The sequence below is a fragment of the Moschus berezovskii genome, chromosome 18 (assembly GCF_049115385.1).
Source record: "Moschus berezovskii isolate FMDL1 chromosome 18, NW_MosBer_1.0, whole genome shotgun sequence".
NCBI classification, from domain to species: domain Eukaryota; kingdom Metazoa; phylum Chordata; class Mammalia; order Artiodactyla; family Moschidae; genus Moschus; species Moschus berezovskii.
Window position 1 is genome coordinate 38,550,795 of NC_142477.1, and position 15,912 is coordinate 38,566,706.

Sequence of the window (15,912 nt, forward strand, 5' to 3'; positions counted from 1 at the left end):
GGATCGAACCCAGGCCCCCTGCATTGGAAGTGTGGAATCATAGCCTCTGGACCACCAGGGAAGTCCCAGCACAGTTATGTCTTGATCTCCCACTTAGTAGTGCCCTTTGACTCGATTATGCGAAGCATTTCCCTTTGAAATTATGATTTTTATGCTTTGTCATTTAACAGGAAATACCATCGTTTTTAGTACCATACTGGAAACTGATAGAAAATTCCTATATAAATTCCATCAAAACAGTACTCAGGCAGCTGAGAGAAGGCCAGCATACCGTACTTGCTTACTTATATGATATTAGGTAAGTAAAGTTCCCACAGTTCCAGTCATGTAGTTGACAGTGAGGACATGTAAGCTCTGTCTCATTCCCCCAATGCCTTACAGAACAGGCTTCCAGCAGTTTCTGAGGCGTCCAGACCACAAGCAAGACTTCGTGTCTCAGTGGCAGGCGGATTTCAACTCCCTTCCTGACGACCTGTGGGATGATGAGGAAACAAAGGCTGAGCTACACCAGAGAGTGAACGTAAGGGAATCTGTGACTGACGGGGCCCAGGTCTCCACACTCTCAAACCTCCCACTGCAAAAGCCTCATTTACCCCACCTCATTACTTTCATGAGGTGTGAGGATGAGGAGGGAAATGGTTTGAACACCAACCTGCTGACTTTCAAGAGCAATGGCTCTTCAGCACTTTGAGTTCAGAGTGAGAATCCAGTGGTCCATGCTTTTGGAAGGAGGAGCCAAGGCCAGGGATCTAAGATCATTCCAGCCTCTATTTATTTTGTACACTCTTAACCACTTTGTCAGGTCACGTAAGCATGTCCAAGTCTGGTATTAAGTATGAGCCTGTCTTGGATGCAGTTAAATGGTTGGTTGATATCAATGCGAAGGGGAATGAGGGAACATTCCAGAAAGCCTGAAGTGTTTGTTGCCTCTCTATTGAATAGATCCCTTGAGGGAAGCTACCAAATCTTATACATTTTTGTATCTCCAGCAAGCATGGTACCTGATCTACAGGAAGATTTTCATAAATTCATAAATGGAGTATACATTTAAGTATGTATTTATATATATTACCCTGATGCTTTAGAAAAGATCCTCTGATGTGTAAGAAGCCTGATTTCGATTTCTTACCATTTCCTGTCTCTTACCTTTTCCTGTCAGGGGAATTCTTTCCCTTGCCACAACTGAAGCCCGCCAGGCTCCTCTGTCCATGGGCTTTCCAAGGCAAGAATACTGGAGCAGGTTGCCATTCCCTTCAAACTGAGTCTCCTGCATTGCAGGAAGATTCTTTACCGTTCGGGCCACGGGGAAAGCCCTGACTATAGGCTGCTAGTGGTCAAATCTGAGTATAGTCTCAATGTTTATTTGTACAACAACAACAACAAATTGCCAGGCTCTACCCCATGACCCATTCATCTGCTCTGTGAATATTTATTGAACATCTACCAGGGTCTCAGCACTGTTACAAGGGCTAGGGATAGAACAGTGGGAAAAAAAGCCTGTGACGTCAGGATGTTTATATTCTTGGGGCCAGAATGCAAAGAATAAACAATAAACACATAAATGTACAGTGAATGTGTCACTGGTAAGATCTGTGTGAAGGACAAAGAGCATTGAGGAAAGAACACTGATGTACTATTTAGTATCCAGTGTTTGTGTAAAGGCCCACTCTGAGAAGGCGATATTTGAGCAAACTAAGGAAAGGAGAGAGTGAATGAGCCAGGCAGATCTGGGGAGGAAGAGTGTATTAGGCAGAGAGAAAAGCAAAGGCACTAAAGGAGGAGGATGCTTGGTGTGTTTAAGAGGCATTGGGAAACCAACTGGGGAGCTATTGAAGTTAAATGAAGGCGTAGTGGTAACTTGGATGAGCAGGGTGCTGGTAGGTTCTATCAAGCAGGTATTGAATTAACAAATGCCGCAGTACTGAAGCATTTTGCTGCTGCTGCTGCTGCTAAGTCACTTCAGTCGTGTCCGACTCTGTGTGACCCCATAGACGGAAGCCCACCAGGCATCCCCGTCCCTGGGATTCTCCAGGCAAGAACACTAGAGTGGGTTGCCGTTTCCTTCTCCAATGTGTGAAAGTGAAAAGTGAAAGTGAAGTCGCCCAGTCGTGTCCGACCCTTAGCGACCCCACGGACTGCAGCCTACCAGGCTCCTCCATCCATGGGATTTTCCAGGCAAGAGTACTGGAGTGGCTTGCCTTGCCTTCTCCGACTGAAGCATTTTACCTGTTCTTAATTCTAAAGCATATCTGCCTTTTCTGTTTCCTACCTATTCACAAAGCCAGCCCTCCTATCAACTCTTGCCCCAGATCAATCAGATGATTGCCAGTAGAATGAGAAGGTTTTCAGACTTAAAATACCTTCTGAGCATTTTCCCCCAAATTCCTGAAGTACCATTTGTTTATTGTACACAAATTAGATACTTAAAACAAGCAAAAATTTAAAATGACAAATCCATAATCCTATTTGCCAGTAGTTAACCTCTTTATCCCTGGTAACAGTCCTTGTTCTTGGTTTATTTCATTTCAATCCTAAGAAGTTAATAATGAGGCTCTGCTATCATGTTATCCTCATCTTACCATTAGAAAACCAAACTACAGAGATAACAGTGAGTTATCTAAGGCCTCCAAGTGAGTCAGAAACAGAATGAGACCTAGAAACAATGCCTCTGCTTCCTCTGCTGTCTTTTTAAAAATGTATACATGTGTGGAGAGTACAAGCCAGTCCTCACTGAATGTCTGATATAGCATTTGTGGAAAGACCCCAGACGCCCAGATCAGCTCTGAATAATAGTGCATTCTTCTGCCATTAGCACACAGCTATAAAAATGGCAGTGGTCTTTTCATTTCACATGAAGCCCCCACAAGATAACAAACCAAAACGCTAAGTGTTCCATAAACACTGCATTGCAGAAATAAAACTCTCTGTAGATACTGGAATAAAATTTTCTTGCTCTTGAATTCCTGACTTCACCACGTTGAAACCATCGGCAAGTGATTTAACTTACTCTGGGCATCCAATTTCTCATCAGGATCTTCTCTCTTGGTTATTGTGGGGATGAATGAGGTAATCAATGTCAGGCACTAAACACAATGCCCAATGCACAGTTACTATTCAATAAATTATTAATGTTATGAAAACTGTCAAGTTTTATTGGACTATATATATTTTCTTAATGGGATTTTTATTAAACAGATATTTTATTGCTATGAATTGCTATGATAGTCTTTATAATTGAGAAATTATTGTGTGCTGAATACTGTGCTAAGTGCTTTATGCATGCTAAGTCACTTCAGCCGTATCCAACTCTTTGCAACTCCATGGGCTGTAGCCCTCCAGACTCCTCTGTCCATGGAATTCTCCAGGCAAGAATACTGGAGTGAGTTGCCATACCCTCCTCCAAGGATCTCCCCAACCCAGGGATCAAAGTGCTTTATAGGCTTAGGCTCACTATAGCACATCCAAAGGGTAAACAACATCCCCATTTCACAGGTCGAGTAACTGAGCCCTAATCTAGTGGTACATCTTACTCAAGCCCACAGGCTCATATCCTGACTCCACCACTTGCTCATAGGATGACTTTAGGAAAAAAAACCTCTCTGTGGCTGACTCAGATCCTCACCTGCAAAAGGAAGATAATAAGAGTACCTAAGTTTGTTGGGAGGCATTCAATGAGTCAATGTAAGTTCACTGACCTCTTTTCTGATGCAGTGACCCACACAGAAAGGTATTATCATCATTATTGCTCAGGATCTAGTAAATGGCAGAGATGGGATCTTTAAAAGATTTTATTATACTGTTAACTCTAGTAAGTACAAAGCTTATCTTCAGAGAGCCCCATTAAGTTCAAACACCATTTCTTGGTGAATGACATGTTCCACCCATGATTCATCAACAAGCCTATGTATGCCCTTGGAGTCCACAGAACTGCAGATTTTTTCCACCAATAATACACCATTTCCTCCAAATTTCCCTGAGAGGTCTTGTTTCAACCAAACAAGTCTTGTGAGGAAGGATTAGAATACAGAAACCATAGCCCGCCCCGTGAAGAAAGTGAACTGCAGGGGTTTGGACATGGGTACGGGGTATGCTGAGGGGGGTCTTAGAAAGCGAAGACCTGACAGAGTAGAAGCAAAATAAATATTTGTTGAGCAAAAGGATAAAATACATGAATGCATTAGATCTAAATCTTCTTCAGGCACATTTTTAAGACAGGCAAAGGATTTTAGTTTCATTACACGGAAGTCATCCGAGCTGCGATTCTGAAGCCTCACGGCGTTGCTTCTCTGTGTTCAGGATTTACGGGACCGCCTGTGGGACATTTGCGATGCCCGCAAGGAGGAAGCAGAGCAGGAGCGTCTGGACATCATTAACGAGAGCTGGTTGCAGGACTCAACAGGAATAGCCTTGAACCATTTCTTCTCACTGATGCAGGTAAGAGTGGCCGGTCAGAATGACACAGACTCTGCCCTCTATGGCCACAGCCCTCCTATTAACCACCCCTCTGGGAATGTAGGGGGCTGTTTGGAGCTCATTTCACTCAGAGCACCCGACCCAGTCGTGAGCCCCAACTTACCAAGGAATTCAGCTGAAATAAACCATTTCAAGCAAACACCAGAACTGGGAACATCTCAAGTGACACCTCATCAGTTTCCAGGTGGCCTGGAGCTGTGGAGGGGACAGCAGAGATGGTGTCTGTCCTGGGTCACTACCTCACCAGCCCCCCACAGCGGACACCCGAAGCCTTGCCGCAGAACATGGGCAGGATCCGTCTCAGTAGGCACTTGATTCCTGAAAAACATTTGTGTCCAGATTGGCAACACAGACCATTCATCAGAACAACCTGGTTAACTTGCTTTTGCAGCCCATTGAAATAATGAAGCGTGCTGGACCAGCTAAAGAGGCAGACATTGACCTTATCCCAAGAAGTTCATCAACAGTAGAGGAGAGAGCACAGACCAAGTCTGGAGACCCAGCTTTCCCAAGAAGAAGGGCTGGAGTGTTTCTAAGAGCTGGAGTGGGGTGGGGTGTCATGGGCAACCTGTGTTTCTCAACTGGCCTCACCTAAAGGAAAAGTAAACTTTCTCCTTTCTTCTTGGAGCAAGATGTCTTCCTAAGTCAGGTTCTTCTCCTCCCAGAGGACAGGGACCTAGGGCTGCTTCTTTCACTTCATATGCTGCCATCTCAAAGAGGTTGTTCCCAGGTCCTCGACAGAGGCAGTTCTGGTTCCTAGAACCTGAGGAAAGATCTGAAGAGATTTACATCTCAAAGTGACACAGAATGAGCTTATCAGGAGCCTGGAGTTAGGGAGAAACCTGTCTATAATCTCTTCACACTGAGGGGAATATGAAGGGTATCTTGGTAATCAAACTGTGTCTACAGGAGTATTCTTTCCTAAGAAATAGCAGTGAGGATACAGTGGAAGAGAGTGCCTTTCAGGTCTTGAACTGGTTCGTTTAGAGGAGAAGTTATTGCCAGAAATGAGGATAGTTAGCTGAGGCTCATCAGAGCTGGGCATAGGAGGTGTTCAGTAAATCCTTGTTCAACAAGTGACTTTGAAGGCGAGGACTTCCAGCACTCCAAGAGACAATCGTGGACCACGGGAGGCAGAAGCCTAAGAGACAGGAGCTGCCTCACTGATTGCCGGCTCTGGGATGCAGGAGAGAGCCACGAGGCATGGGTTGTGCTGAGTGTGAAGGCGAGACACCCAGCAGCTTAAACCCCCTGGGGTGACGCCCCTGGGGCTCCACTTTGAGTAAAGGAGATTGAATGTTGGTAAAGGTGTGTCAAAAGCTTACGGTGGAAATAACGGAAATCCAATAGTGAAGGGAAAGGAATTAGAGAATTTTTGTAAATCATTCCCAGAAGTGCAAGCAATATGCACCTCTTGTGAAAATGGCATAACTCTTACACCCCACACTACCTGCCTTTCAGACTCTCCCTGAGATACAGAATCTACATCTAAAACCAACTAGGGGGAAAAAAAGAGGGTAAAGAAAGGACAGCAAATAAAGGCTAATATGTATTAAATTCTTAATCTCTATGTACCAGACATGGTTCTAGGGATTCTTCATGTGCAATACATTAAACCTTCACAGGAACCCTAGGCTGTACATTCTATCTTAATGCTCATTTCACAGATGAGGAAACTGAGGCAAACGTAGATGAAGTAATTTGACCAATGCCACACACCAATCGAGAGAGAACTGGGATTCGGACTCAGGGAGTCCAACTCCTGGGCCAGTACCTCTGACCACTGATTTGTCATCAGTGTTTCCATAGTTAAAGGCTAGCCTTTAACAGAAAAGGCCTGTTCTGCACAGATTGACAGAATCCTATAAAAAAGGAAAAAATAAAAAATAAAGCTGTAAACTACAGGAGAGAGGTAGATTTCAGGTCAATAAGTGAAAAAGAGAGCCTAATGATTAGAACTGTCCATCAAATAACAGACTTTTCAGGCCCTTGAGCTGCTGGTCCAGGAGCCCATAAGCGGAATATTTTGCATATTTGTGAAGGGGAGAAAAATCTTTGTGAAAGTTTTCAAGGGTTTATGGCTAGATAAGTGTTTCCCAAGGTGGATTCTGTAGAACACTACTCCTACAAGATGTTTCACAAAACAAGGACTTGATGATTCAAAAGACTTTGGGAAGGGCTATGTACTCTACCCTTCCTTCTTGCTGGGACATTAACAAAAATATTGACATATTATTATTATCAAGATGCCCTGCAATATAGAAACTCGTTGAGTGTGCTAACCCAGGATTGCTGAAGCTGATGTTGCAAAGTTTTTCTTTGTTTTATCCCCAGTGTGGTGCTCATTAACAGTCTATAAGACAAGATTCACATGGCAAATAGATGGGGAAACAATGGAAACAGTGAGAGACTTTATTTTGGCGGGGGGGGGGGGGCTCCAAAATCATTGCACATGGTAACTACGGCCATAAAGTTAAAAGACGCTTGCTGCTTGGAAGAAAAGCTATAACCAACCTAGACAACCTATTAAAAAGCAGAGACATTACTTTGCCAACAAAGGTTTGTCTAGTCAAAGCTATGGTTTTTCCAGTAGTCATGTATGGATGTGAGAGTTGGACTATAAAGAAAGCTGAGCACTAAAGAATTGATGCTTTTGAACTGTGGTGTTGGAGAATACTCTTGAGAGTCCCTTGGACAGCAAGAAGATCCAACCAGTCAATCCCAAAGGAAATCAGTCCTGAATATTCATTGGAAGGACTGATGCTGAAGCTGAAACTTCAATACTTCAGTCACCTGTTACAAAGAACTGACTCATTGGAAAAGAACCTGATGCTGGGAAAGGTTGAAGGCAGGAGGAGAAGGGGACAACAGAGGATCAGATGGTTAAATGGCATCACCAACTCGATGGACATGAGTTTGAGCAAGCTCCAGGAGTTGGTGATGGACAGGGAAGCCTGGCGTGCTGCAGTACACAGGGTTGCAAAGAGTCGGACATGACTGAGCAACTGAACTTAACTGAAGACAAGGTTTGTACAAAACAAATTTTAGAAAATGCTATGCTAGATGATTTCTAAGATCGCTTTCAAAACTGAGATTCTTTGAAGACAGAAACAATGAGAAAGCATTATTTACTAGCTATCACAAGTGTGAAAGCAATCTTAATTCTGCTTATATGGGTATTGTGGATGTACAATGGCATCTTATTCATAGTTAGCTGTATAATGAGTCAAATTATGTCCCCCCAAAATAAATTAATATTTTATATAAAATATTATAACAGGGTTAGTCTGAGGCATGTCTGAAATACCAATTATATAAAATAGGACCTACTAATCTTAATCATAATTAAATAGTTCAGTTCTTCAAGTTAAGGAGGAAATAATTTCCGGATTTCTAAATATATTTACCAAGTAATGCTAATTTGGTAAGCATTCCTAAAACATAATGCTTATAGTTTTAATAACTAACAATTTTTATAGCCTCACAATACTTCAGTTTCCCAAATTTATTTGTCAATGTCCAATTTGTACAAATTGGGTTTATTAATACGTTTGCATGCCACACACTGTAAATGTGGTACCATGAAGATTCTCTTGAGTATCAGTTCAGTTCAGTTGCTCAGTCATGTCCGACTCTTTGTGACCCTGTCAACTGCAGCACACCAGGTTTCCCTGTCCATCAACAAATCCCGGAGCTTGCTCAAACTCACATCCATCAAGTCAGTGATGCCATCCAACCATCTCATCCTCTGTCATCCACTTCTCCTCCTGCCTTCATCTTTCCCAGCGTCAGGGTCTTTTCCAATGAGTCAGCGACCAAAGTATTGGAGTTTCAGCTTCAGCATCAGTCCTTCCAATGAATATTCAGGACTGATTTCCTTTAGGATGGACTGGTTGGATCTCCTTGCAGTCCAAGGGACTGTCAAGAGTCTTCTCCAACACCACAGGTCAAAAGCGTCAGTTCTTTGGCACTCAGCTTTCTTTATAGTCCAACTCTCACATCCATACATAACCTCTGGAAAAACCATAGCTTTGACTAGACGGACCTTTGTCGGCAAAGTAATGTCTCTGTTTTTAATATGCTCTCTGGTTGGTCATAGCTTTTCTTCATATCTTATCATATCTTAAGATAATATATAAATGGTAATTTTATTTACAGTATAGAATTAACCAAAGGAATTTCTTCTTATTTCAGTTATTTAGCTAGAAAAGTTTAATACTGCAGATAGCAGCTTTTCAGGATCAGTTTGGCTTATCCTTTCCTGTATCAAAAACAAATCTATTGAAACTACCTTTGTCTTTTGTTGTAGACTACAATGCAAAGCAGACATTTACTTTTTCCAAACTCAATATGGCAGAACAAGACTGTTCCTTGATGTTTTATTACATAAATGAAAAAATTACTTGCTTCCTGAATATAGGGACGCCTTTATAAATATTCTGCCATGCTCCTCTATCCATGGGACTCTCCATGCAAAAGTACTGGAATGGATAGCCATTCCCTTCTCCAGGGGATCTTCCCCACCCAAGGATCAATCCAGAGTCTCCCACATTGCAGGTAGACTCTTTACCATCTGAGCCACCAGGGCTTTGAACACCAAGTGAGTTTTGTTCTTTTTAGAAAAGATGCTTTCTATAATTAACTAGCTGTTGTGGAATACATCTGCATAAGAGCTTCCATCTTGAGAGTCCCTTGGACTGCAAGGAGATCAAACCAGTCAATCCTAATGGAAATCAGCCCTGAATATTCACTGGAAGGACTGATGCTGAAGCTGAAGCTCCAATACTTTGATGCAAAGAACTGACTCATTGGAAAAGACCCTGATGCTGGGAAAGAGTGAAGGCAGGACAAGAAGGGGATGACAGAGGATGAGATGGTCGGATGGCCTCACTGGCTCGATGGACATGAGTCTGAGCAAGCTCCGGGAGTTGGTGATGGACAGGGAATCCTGGCGTGCTGCAGTCCATGGGGTCACAAATAGCTGGACGTGACTGAGCAGCTGAACTGAACTGGTTTAAGTGACCCTACTAACAAAAGCAAAGAATGAAGGTCATGGTTACACCACCAGAGAGAAGCACCGATATGCCAACTTTTCTGACATCTAGTAGGAGAGCAGGTTGGAAAACTCATGGTCTGTTTGTGTAATTTGTCACAATTACCACAAATGGAAACAACCTGCTGGGAGGGAGTCACTCAGGAATAACTGATGCTCCTCTGTGCTTCTCCATTTCCTATCCCTCAAGGTGCCTCCTGGCAAAGTTAGCAGAGGCATTTCGTTTTGAGCTTGGAGGAGTGACCTCCCTTCTGTTCATGTTGAGCAGGAATGGAAACTTCTGAGAAAAAAAAGCTGTTCATTATCACTTCACCTCACCATTTGTTAGTTCTCCACAGCTACAGTTCATAGTCCTACAGGACAAATACCTAGTCTTATTTTGTGTTTCAGTTCTTTTATAGAAGTATGTGTATTTATATTATGTATTTTATGTGTACTTTTAGTATTTCCAAAGTCAACTAATGTGTTATGTATGATGAAACACACTCAAATGTTTGTTAATGTATTGATTGGTTGAATATAGGGCACAGAGAATTCCTAAAGCCAAAATAATGACTGATATGCACTATTTCAGACATCATACTATCTTTTGTAACATTATTAAGAGGCATGGAAATGTCATCTTGTTAAGTTGACTCATTTTCAGTATGTACAGAGAATGCAAACTCACCAATTTTCTTTAATTTTTATGAAATCTTAGATAAACATTTAAAACCACCTCTCTTAGTTTCTAGAAAGCTGATTTCAACCTACTGTTTTTAAAGAGCGTTTACAGAGCTTTATATGGAAAATATGTGCAGATTATCTTATTTTGTCTTGGGTATTAACATTCATATTTGCTATTAAAGGCAGAACTGAACCGTTTCCAAGATACGAAGAGACTCCTACAAGATTATTACAGGGCCATGGAATGTAAAATTCCAATGGATGACGCTAAGAGATTCACTCGAGTCCCACTGGTCCAACTGGATAGTAAAGATATTTTGGAAAGCCAGCTTAGGTAAGGTAGATGATCATGTTGCACTGTAATTAGTCTGAACATAAAGCTTTGTGATTTTAAATTGAATACCACTATAAAACCACACTCCTGTATCTGCTAATCCAAAATCCAAAAAAAAAAAAAAGTTCTGAAAACTGAATTTCTTTTCTGACTTTGACAAAGACTATTGATACGCATTATTTATTCTACTTATCTACTCATTGATTACTCATTTTTGCTGCAGAGATACAGTGTGTTTTGTAATGGAGTACTTCCACCTGACTTCTGGGGATAGTAAGGAATATATAGTATACACAAATTCTGAATTCTGAAACACTTTTGACCACAAGGCTTTCTGGTAAGGGACCATGACCCTCTACCACTTTTATGAAAGGTCCCATGCTGTTCTATGTGTATGGGTGTGTCTGCGTGTGACATGATGTAAATGAAACTGCAAGGCATTATGTGTCTTCTTTTACAGTACAGGAAACTGAGAAACAGTAAAGACCCAAACTTATGTGGTTATATCTTTGTGAGACTGAAACTTCTTAATGATCTAACATCAGATTCCCACCAGCATGAAAATAAACTTGATGGTAAGGGTAGAATAAACATTACATTGTGGTACATATACACAATGGAGTATTACTCAGCCATTAAAAAGAATACATTTTAATCAGTTCTAATGAGGTGGATGAAACCGGAGCCTATTATACAGAGTGAAGTAAGCCAGAAAGAAAAACACCAATACAGTATATTAATGCATATATATGGAATTTAGAAAGATAATAAACATAACCCTGTATGCGAGACAGCAAAAGAGACACAGATGTATAGAACAGTCTTTTGGACTCTGTGGGAAAGGGCGAGTGTGGGATGATTTGGGAGAATGGCACTGAAACATGTATATTATCATATGTGAAACGAATCGCCAGTCCAGGTTTGATGCATGATACAGGATGCTCGGGGCAGGTGTACTGGAATGAACCAAAGGGATGGGATGGGGAGGGAGGTGAGAGGGGGGTTCAAGATGGGGAACAAATCTACACCCAGGGCAGATTCATGTCAATGTATTTCAAAACCAATACAATAATGTAAAGTAATTAGCCTCCAATTAAAATAAATTTTTAAAAAGATTACATTTTTATCCAATTACTAGTTATATGTAAGTAAATTAAAACAATTTATTTGGGAAAGTCACCCCCAACTCTCTTAAGCCTTGGCTTCATTATCTGTAAAAGTAGGATGGTTATGAAGACTGTAGAAAATGAGATCCTCAGAACATATAGCACCATGTCTGAGAGTCAGAAAACTTGAGACCTCGTCCCAGTGACTCTCGATAAGTGGTAACTATTATCTTTATTGCATAATATGACAACGAACTGTTCTTCCTCACATGCACTGTTTTAATTGTGAGTATCTCTTGTTTTACCCTCCCTTATGCCATCAAGAATTTGAAATGGCCTGAGCACAACAGGATTCCACAGTGATCTGAGGCCCATTTCTCTGTAGGCTTCTTCCATCTAGTCCCATCATGTCCCTGCAAGGACCACGTGTAAGCAAGAAAACACAAAAAGGAAAATCTGTACCCTCTTTTTGACTCAAATACAAGATGAATGTTTTAACTCAGCCAGTGCTGAAAGAGAACATTGCAATTAAAACCAATAAGAAAATTTCCAAAGTGATACGAACCATCAGAAGTCATCAAAAGAGGCCAAGTTTCAGTGTCCCCAGTAGCAGTGCATTCTGTTCTTAGCACAAAATAGCAAGTCAGGCATAATGGGGAAGCTGTTAATGTTGGTTAGTAGAGTGAGATGGGCAAAAGAACAGCCAGTTCCTATTTTCTGCGAAACAACTCTATGCACCAATCTCAACCTCAAGTCACTGCTGTAAGTATCTCCTGGAACTCTCAGCCAAAGGATGTGCCAACCAACCAGTCAACCAATCTTTTTAACATGTGTAGGGAAATGAGCACAGCGTCAAGCATTTTCACATAGTTTGTCTATTTTATTCCTCCAGCAGTCTAATAGTAATAATAATGGTATTAACTAATAACAAATAATGTATAAAAATAATAGTAATAATAATATTATTGTATTTTTATTCTTTCAAGAGGGATGGAGCCTCAGAAAGTCAAGTGACATGCCCCAGTTCATATCTACTGATACTGAGAACTGGCTAGACCAGAATTTTTCTCAGTAGATGAATTCCAAACCCAGATTCCTTTTTTAAATGATATGCCGCCACTGCAGTCCTCCAAAGCAAGGTTTTGGGAAATGCCTGTTGCCCCATCTTAAACATCTAGAGATAATCACAAAACCTTTACCTTAACTGGTTAGGCACATGAATGTATGTTTCAGTGACTGATACTGAGCATTACTTGATTATTGAAGTGTCAACTGGCCTGTGGGTAGGTGGGTACTGAGTCATAAACACATGGCCTCCATAGGTACCGTGTACTGTCAAAGTTCCAAACCTTGTGATAATCAAAGAGCCAGCCTCAGAAAACCTCGTCTGATGCTTCGAAACATGACCAAGCCAATGATGTGCAAAACTTCACAGTCAGCTTTCTGCATCACTGCTCCATTCCCCAGCAACTTGAGTCTGCCAGGCTAAACGCTTGCTCTTCTCAAGTTTTAGCCAAGGCATCCTGGGAGTTCCTTTCTGCCCAAGCTGAAAGCCCTTCCTATGTTCTATCACTGAGCGGGATCCCAGTCACAGTAAGCATTCTGATCTGTGGATCACTGCCTGCAGTTAGCCTCTGAGATCCTGGAATCCTTCATGGATTGGACATTCCCAGGGGCTGCTCTAAAATCTCTACACAGAGGCAGCAGCAATATGGTTGAGAGCAGGGGGAAAGCTTAACTCTGTGTTCTCACAGCACTTTGCAAACAGTTCATCATCCATTCTCAATGTGGGTGGAGGGCTGCTGGTGCTCTCAAACCTCAGTGAGACATCCCTTGCAGACCTCACATCTATTATAATATATCCCGCTTTTAACTGTTCATTTCCAGAAGCCAAGTGCTAGTCATATTAAAGAAGTGATGCTCAAATCTATCTGGTTCGCTTTTTCATGACTGATTTATTCCTTGTTGGAAGTTTATATCCCAGATAAATTCCAAAATTGAATTTCTTCATAAAATTGCCTTCCTCATAATTACAAAGAATTAGTCCTAAAGATTATGTTTTAGCATTGCTTGTCTCTAGTTTCCTCTTGTTAATAAGAGTCTCTGAATCATAAAAATTTGAATAAAGCCTTTCATAGTCTTTTCTCCATCTAAAGGGTTCTTCTTAGAACAGAGAACAAAATTTACCAAGTAGCATGGCCAAAAAAATAGAATTCTGTTGAAGTCTTTATATTTCTTTTTTGTTGATTTTCCCAAGAATTCCCCTGGTTCCTCGAAGATCCATTTCTCCAGAGTCAGCTTTATCCAAACCAAAAACAAAAAGCATCCTGAAGGGCAAGATCGATTACACGCTGGAAAGTGTAGAGTTAAACTTTGAGGCTGATGAGAAGATGGTGATGGATACGTGGCAGCAGGCTTCTTTGGCCGTATCTCACATGGTAAGCAGTGCTGGTTATTACGTTTTCTTTTAGTAACACCCATTCATTGAATTCCAAAGTTGGTAATGTGCTGTGAATAGAAAGTTTACACAATGTTCACAACATACGTTTATATCTCCCACAAGTTTTTGTATTCTAAAAGAAATAAGAGAAACAGAGAAGCCAACTTTGCCATTTAAGTATGGAACCCAGTAGGGCCAGATTTTTAAATTCAGAGATTCAGCCTACACGTTCTTTAAGTCTTAGTATTGCCTTCATGACCAACCAATTGGTTGTCTGTTTCCCGAAGCCCAAACCTTCTGTGATCATATGCTCTTCCAATCCTTGTAGCAGTTATTGTCTGTCCTACTCTTGACTCTTATTGTCTAGGTTATTGTTTATAACTTTTATCTCATTAGTGTTTTCCTGAATACTTAACAATTCTAAAACTCTCTGTATCTGCTACACCTAGCATAGTGCCCACATCTAACACAGTATTGAGTCCTCAGTGCATTCTTGAGATGCTTCTGCTGCTATGCCGGTGACATTGATGTTCATATAAATGATGATGGCAGTGGCAATGTGCTGTAGTCTGCAAAGACCACAGCTACCAGAGAGTAGGAAACCAGATCTAGAAGTTCTAAAAAGAGAAGTTGGTTAACTATTATTCTTCGTTTAATTGAACATAAACATAATTTACAAGTCTTATGCATCCCACTAAAATTACCTAGGAAAAAAAGTTTTAAAATATTAGATTCTTAGAGAGTATCATACAGCACCAAGAGCCCTGGCTATATCTCTTGGTTAAGCTGTGTGATCTCAGGAAAATCACTTAACCTCTCTGAGTCTTCAGTTCCTTATCTGTAACATGGGAGACATTCTACCTAGTCTTTCTTGAATGATTGAAAAGATCCAATGAAATAATGAATATGGAAGTTTTTTGGAAACTAAATATAATAGATCATTATGTTAAGAAATTTGTTTAAAACTGTACCACTTTGCTTGTAGACTTTTGAACACCATACAGAAAGCATAGGAGGAAGGATTGTTTAGTAATTAGTATTGAAGCTCAACATTCAGAAAACAAAGATCATGGCATCTGGTCCCATCACTTCATGGGAAATAGATGGGGAAACAGTGAAAACAGTGTAAGACTTTATTTTGGGGGGCTCCAAAATCACTGCAGATGCTGATTGCAGCCATGAAATTAAAAGACGCTTACTCCTTGGAAGGAAAGTTATGACCAACCTTGATAGTATATTAAAAAGCAGAGACATTACTTTGCCAACCAAGGTCCGTCTAGTCAAGGCTATGGTTTTTCCCATGGTCGTGTATGGATGTGAGAGTTGGACAGTGAAGAAAACTGATCACCGAAGAATTGATGCTTTTGAACTGTGGTGTTGGAGAAGACTCTTGAGAGTCCCTTGGACTGCAAGGAGATCCAACCAGTCCATTCTAAGGGAGATCAATCCTGGGTGTTCATTGGAAGGACTGATGCTAAAGCTGAAACTGCAATACTTTGGCCACCTCATGCGACGAGTTGACTCACTGGAAAAGACTCTGATGCTGGGAAAGGTTGGGGGCGGGAGGAGAAGGGGACGATGGAGAATGAGATGGCTGGATGGCATCACCGACTCTGTGGACATGAGTTTGAGTGAACTCCAGGAGTTGGTGATGGACAGGGAGGCCTGGCGTTCTGTGATTCATGGGGTCACGGAGAATCGGACACAACTGAGCAACTGAACTGAACTGAACCGAATAATTACATTTGAATCCTGATTTTATGACTTAACTCAGGTCTCCTGCATTTCAGGCAGATTCTTTACCAGCTGAGCTACAAGGGAAGCCCAAGAATACTGGAGT

General features: G+C 41.3%; 1 protein-coding gene across 1 annotated transcript in view; it reads left to right on the forward strand.

The window, feature by feature from the left end:
- Positions 1-15,912, forward strand: part of SPEF2 (sperm flagellar and cilia associated 2) — a 201,730-nt gene that overhangs the window by 119,560 nt on the left and 66,258 nt on the right. The window contains exons 21-25 of the mRNA XM_055422187.2: positions 171-298; positions 382-520; positions 4,297-4,434; positions 10,375-10,526; positions 13,890-14,070. Of these exons, the coding sequence (XP_055278162.2) occupies positions 171-298; positions 382-520; positions 4,297-4,434; positions 10,375-10,526; positions 13,890-14,070 (738 nt within the window). The remainder of the gene's footprint in view (positions 1-170; positions 299-381; positions 521-4,296; positions 4,435-10,374; positions 10,527-13,889; positions 14,071-15,912) is intronic.